The sequence below is a fragment of the Pteropus alecto genome, unplaced genomic scaffold (assembly GCF_000325575.1).
Source record: "Pteropus alecto unplaced genomic scaffold, ASM32557v1 scaffold134, whole genome shotgun sequence".
NCBI classification, from domain to species: Eukaryota; Metazoa; Chordata; class Mammalia; order Chiroptera; family Pteropodidae; genus Pteropus; species Pteropus alecto.
The window spans coordinates 4638032-4643838 of record NW_006436283.1 but is presented as its reverse complement, the minus strand read 5'-3'; the positions used below and the strand labels follow the sequence as shown (position 1 = coordinate 4643838).

General features: G+C 61.4%; 1 protein-coding gene across 1 annotated transcript in view; it reads left to right on the top strand.

Annotated features, from left to right (window-relative positions):
- MYO15B (myosin XVB) overlaps positions 1–5807 on the top strand; it is a 27814-nt gene that overhangs the window by 1435 nt on the left and 20572 nt on the right. Inside the window, 12 exon segments of the mRNA XM_015589608.2 lie at positions 8–665; positions 1057–1120; positions 1357–1466; positions 1644–1725; positions 2035–2157; positions 2402–2505; positions 2674–2737; positions 3184–3345; positions 3902–4015; positions 4129–4187; positions 4263–4395; positions 5404–5502. Coding sequence (XP_015445094.1) covers positions 8–665; positions 1057–1120; positions 1357–1466; positions 1644–1725; positions 2035–2157; positions 2402–2505; positions 2674–2737; positions 3184–3345; positions 3902–4015; positions 4129–4187; positions 4263–4395; positions 5404–5502 — 1772 coding nt within the window.

Below are 5807 nucleotides of genomic sequence, written 5' to 3'. Positions count from 1 at the left end.
GCTGCAGGGCTGGGAGGGCGGCCGAGGGCTCCCCCTGGCTGCAGCTCGAGCTCCTCGCAGGCTGCGAAGATCCCAGCCCGCAACGACCCTTCTGAGGACGAGGACCCCACTCCGGATCCCAAGTTCGCGGTCGTGTTCCCCAGGATCCACAGGGTGGGGAGGGTGGCGAGCAGCCGGAGCTCAGAGGAGGCGTCTGCTGATGCCCCCGCCGGGGAGAACTGCGTTTGGCCTTATGCAGGGGCCTCAAGGGACAGTGAAGGTCTTGGGGCAAGTGGAGAAGGGGGGGCCCAGCCTCGCCGCAGCTCTCTCCTGACCCCGAATCCCCCTGACGGGCCCCCACTCGACGAGAGCAGATGTAGCAGCGAAGCGGAGCCGGAGACATTGGAAGCCGAGGCTCCAGTTCACTGGGCGCAGGGCTCGGACACCCGTGAGGACCCTGAGCTTGGCACCCACATACTGCTGCCCCAACTCGCCTTGGAGAGGAGCCAGAGCCCCTGCGGGTCCCAGAGGGAGCGGTGGGAGCCAGAGGATGAGGCCGAGGCGGCGCTGGAGAGGGACCTGGAGCTGAGCCTTGGGCCAGGCCTGGAGGTGCCGTCCTTCCCCGGTGCCGCGGGCAGGAGCCTCGGGGACGTCCTGGAAGACACCGAGGACCTGGCCAGGCTGCGGTCAGTGGGCACGGTTCCAAATCTGCCACGCCTGAGTCACATGGTTCCTCATATCGTACCCTATTCCCGTTCTTATAAATCGTAGAGGGCATTTTGCCTCCGTAAATGTTGCCTGGCCGGAAGGGGCAGACAGGTGAGGGGTGAAAATCAGGTGCCCCTGCCTGGGGCTTCCTTCTCTAATTGGCACAAAGCTTCGCTCTGGGTCAGTGGCCAGGTCCTGCTTGTAGCTCCTTCCGGGAAGGTAACTTACTTAGCAGCCAGCTTCTGTGTTATGGTGGGGGCTCAGAGAGGGCACATGACTTGCCCCAAGTGTCTCTGCAGCCAGTGGCGGCACTAACCTAGGACCTCCCCTAACCTAACTTTCTGCTCCTCCACCCTGCTGTCCCCACAGACTGGTGTGTGACAGCTCCATGCTGCTGTGCCTCAAGAAGAGGTTTCACCTGGGCCGAATCTACGTACGGGGGGACCCAGGGGGGAGAGTGGACTGGGACTCCCTTTCCCCTGGGATCAGAGGGTCATCCGGCACCCCTGGAGCTTCTCCTTTCTTCTCCTTCCTGGGCTGGGTGCTGAGGCCTCTCTGGGGACCAGCAGAGGCGGGGCTGGGGTTGGGCCAGGGACCGTCAGAGCCCCATTCCACTTGCATCTCCTGGCCCATCCATGTTCTGGTGAGAGCTTCGGCTTTCTTCCCCAGACCTTTGGGGGGCCCCTCCTGCTCGCTCTAAACCCCTACCAGGACCTGCCTCTCTTCTCACCTGAGGTCATGGCCAGCTACTACCCTAGGAAGGCCCCCAACACGACCCCGTAAGTGACTTTACCTCCCCAACCCTTTGCTCACCCCCCGACCCCCACCCCGGGCAGCTAAGCCCTCGCATGTCCCATTGTCTGAGGTCTTAGGGACTCTGGCACGTCCTGCCTCCACTTAGGAGGGCCCAGATGCCCCTGGCAGCCTTCTCATCTGCCCCCACCCTCTTTCCCCAGACACATCTTTGCCATCGTGGCATCAGCCTATAGCCTGTCTCAGAGCACTGGCCAGGGCATATGCATTCTCCTCAGGTGAGCGGTGGCTGCCCTGTTTGACTAAACCCAGAGGCCACACTGCAGGCTGGGAAGGGGTGGGTAGGTGGAGGGGGAACACAAGGTCTGCATTTGAAACTGCTGGTCTGCTCCACAGCTGGGTGGCGGCTCTGGACTTCCTAAGGGTTGTGTTCCTGGCTGAAGTCACCACATGGGCCCTCGAAGGAGGCACTTTTTCTGTTTGGTCTCTATGCCCAGAGTCTATCTTTCCGCATTTCTGAGGGTCTCCTCTAGGGGGAGTATCATTTCTCGGTTGTGGGCTCCATGGCGTCATCCTATGTGCCCCTTCCTGGAGACCCTACCAGCCCCTCCCTCCTGCAGTGGGCACAGTGGCTCAGGGAAGACAGAAGCTGCCAAAAAGATGGTGCCGTTCTTACACAGCCTGGCACAGGAGCAGACCAGGGACAGAGGATGTCAGGTGAGGGCTAGCTGGCCATTTTCCAGGGATCTCCTTTGGGCCAGGAGTGTGGTCTCAGACCTCTGGTTTCTCCTTGGGCTTACCCCAGGCATTGCCTGCTGTGGTCAGAGGAGAGCGGAGTGGGGTGGACTGGCCTTCCATGGACCCGCCTAGTCCCCAGGCACAGAGTGTCTTCAGCCGGGCTGCTGATCAGTGGGCACTGCTGCTGCTCCTGGGTATACTTGAATGCCCTTCCCCCATCCAGCTGGATGATGTCCTGCCCCTGCTCGGCAGCTTCGGCCACGCCAAGACAATCCTCAATGCCAACGCCAGCCGCTTCGGCCAGGTCTCATGCCTCTACCTGCAGCAGTGAGTGATGGGGGTCCAGGTGGGCTCAGGGGCACCCATGATCAGCTCCCCTTACTGGGAACCCGAGGCTGCTGCCCCTGGATCCAGCCCATGGTGGGTCCAATTCGGAATGGGGTCCCTGTATTGCATGCACCCTGGGCACCCCTACCCAGTGTCCTGTGCCCACAGCGGGGTCATCGTGGGAGCTTCTGTGTCACATTATCTCCTTGAGACCTCGAGGGTGGTATTTCAGGTAAGACCCACCCCGCTGCTCACCCCTTGCCAGCTCCCCGAGTGGGAAGGTAGGAGGGGCCACTATCAGGGGGGTGGGGATGCACCGTGGTCTTTAAGCCACCAGGCTTGCCTTCCCTAGGATTTGTCCTCGCTGCCCTGGGACAGAGGACCAGGCCCCTGCCCCCTCCTAAGCCAGTCCTTCTCCCCCAAGGCCCAGGCTGAGCGGAGCTTCCACATTTTTTACGAGCTGCTGGCAGGGCTGGACCCTGTGGAACGGGAGCAGCTCTCCCTGCAGGAACCTGAGACCTACTATTATCTCAACCAGGTGGGTGCAAGGCCCGCTGGGCATGGGTGATGGGGTCTGCGCAGGGAACGGGTCTTGGCTCAGGTGTCTGTGGAGGAGCCAGAATAGAGAGAAGCTGTGGGTGGCCAGGCCCTGCTCCTTAGCCCTGCTCTGTTCTGCAGGGCCGGGCCTGCAGGCTCCCAGGCAAGGAGGATGCCCAGGACTTTGCGAGACTGGTGAAGGCCCTACAGGCACTGGGCTTGTGCCCCGAGGAGTTGACCGCAGTCTGGGCCTTGCTAGCCACCACCCTGCACCTGGGCAACATCTGCTTCTCCTCATCGGAGGTGATCTTCCCTGAGTGCATGGCTTGTTTGCATGATCAGGGCAGCAGTAGTAATGCCAAACACCTGCATGTGGCTGACTACAAAGCCCTGGGCCACCCTCAGAGCCTCACAGCTGCCCTGGAAAGCAGGCAGACCCCCATCGTATAGGCGAGAAAACTGAGACCCAGGTGTTCTGCACCCATGTCAATGCCTGTTTCACAAAACTGCCACCCTTAGAAAGCATATGTGGCATGAACTGGGCAGCTGTTACATACTTGGCACTGTGTAAATCACTAATTTGGTTCTCGTGACAGCACCGAGACCTAAGGGGTGTTGCTTCCCTTTTAATAGTAAGACTGTGGAGGCTCAGAGAGGAAAGACACCGGCCAACTAGTAAAGAAGTAGATCAGGACCCAATTCAGGGCCTTCGGACTCCGGAGCCGGCTCCTACCTGTCCGGATCTATGTGCCTTTGGTATCAGAGCAGCTCGTCGGGCAAAGCGAGGCCTGGCCCCTGCCCTGTGCGCTGTGGCCATTCCACAGGCAGAGCTCTCCCTGCCCCTCCCTCCTCTGTCCAGAGGGAGTCCCAGGAGGTGGCTGCCGTGTCCGGCTGGGCCGAGATCCACAAGGCGGCATGGCTGCTGCGGGTGCCACCTGAGCGCCTGGAGGGGGCTGTCACCAGAAGGGTCATGGTGAGCTCGAGGGTCCCGGGGAGGCACAGGACCAAGCTGGCCACCCGAAGGCTTGCTGGGTGCCCTGTGAGCCTTGGGTGTGACGCACCACGTGCACATCTTCTGCCTTCCAGGAGACGCCCTATGGCCGGGCCTCGAGATCCCTCCCTGTGGAAGGCGCCATTGATGCCAGGTGGTCCTGGGGGCAGGAGGGAGTGTAGCCCCACCTGGCACTCTGCTGCACACGGCTCACTCACCATGTCCACAGGGACGCCCTGGCCAAGGCCCTGTACTCCCGGCTCTTCACCTGGCTGCTGATGAGAACCAACACTCGGCTGGCACCACCTGGGGAGGGAGGCAGCATGGACACCGTCACTTTTGTGGATGTCTACGGCTTTGAGGTCACCTCTTGGGGTGGGGCCCAGGACAGGGTGGCCACCTCATCCTGATTATGTCTGGGGACCCCAGCAGCTCCAGCTGTCCAGTAGGGGGCACTCGTGAACTATTTGCCCACCTGGCTCTGAGATGGTCCATCACACAGCTGCGAACTCTGTCCCCTCCTGACCTCACCTCTGGAGAGTTCTGTCCCGCTTGGCCTTGCAGAGCCTCCCAGGAGCCTCTAAGTCAGTGGAAGACAGGCCCTAGGATGGGTCGGCCCGCAGCCTCCCCTGCCATACACCAAGAAGAGGGAGAGTCCCCCATGTTGCCCTAACTTTTCATAAGCTCTTTGTCTCTTTCCGGAGGACCCTGCCTCCTCAGGGCAGGAAGGAGGGGGCTGGAGGGCACAGCTCACTGCCCCCGATCTCTCCTGCGCTCCAGTGTGTCCTTAGTGACCACCTCCTCTCTAACGAGGGGGATGAAATGGCAAATGTGTGTCCTCAGGTGTGCTTTAGAGTGACTCGGAACTCCGTGTAAGCTACAGAAAGTGGGGACTCTGCTGGGCTTACTATGCAGGGGGGTCAGAGGAAGGAGCCTGTAATCCCTGCAGGAGGAATGCCAGAAGGCTTCTTGGAGGTGGCAGCCTGGAGCCCTGCTTATGAGGACGTGGGATTTCAATAGTCAGAAAGCTAGGTTGCAGGAGAAGGAGGCTTCCAGACCACAGGATGGTTGTGACTGGAAGCCTGAATGCTCACAGTCATGCTGAGAGCAGAGGGCGGAGATCCTAGAGGGAGGCCTAATTGGGCTGGGCAGGGCTGAGGCAGCCTGCATGCTGTGCCAGGCCCTTTGCACTTGACCCCGTAGGCTGCAGCATCAGCCCTGGAGCATCGCCCCTCCCGAGTGCTGGAGAGAATTCAGGCAGCCCCTGTGGGAGGCAGATGAAGGGCACTGTGCCTATGTGCCGGCCCCCCACACCTGCCCTGTGCCCCAGCCTTACGTGGGTGCCCACCTCACTGCCCACATGCCCCCAGGCACTGAGGGTGAATGGCCTGGAGCAACTGTGCAACAACCTTGCCAGCGAGCGCCTGCAGCTCCTCTCCATCCAGATGCTGCTCGCCCAGGAGGAGGAGGTGAGGTGACCTGGGCATGGACGAGCAGGAGGACACCCAGCTGACCTGCCCTGTGCCCCAGCCTTACGTGGGTGCCCACCTCACTGCCCACATGCCCCCAGGCACTGAGGGTGAATGGCCTGGAGCAACTGTGCAACAACCTTGCCAGCGAGCGCCTGCAGCTCCTCTCCATCCAGATGCTGCTCGCCCAGGAGGAGGAGGTGAGGTGACCTGGGCATGGACGAGCAGGAGGACACCCAGCTGTCCCCGGGAACAGAGGCCATCCCTGGTAAAGGGAGGGGGCTGAACCGAGAGCCCCCAAGCCC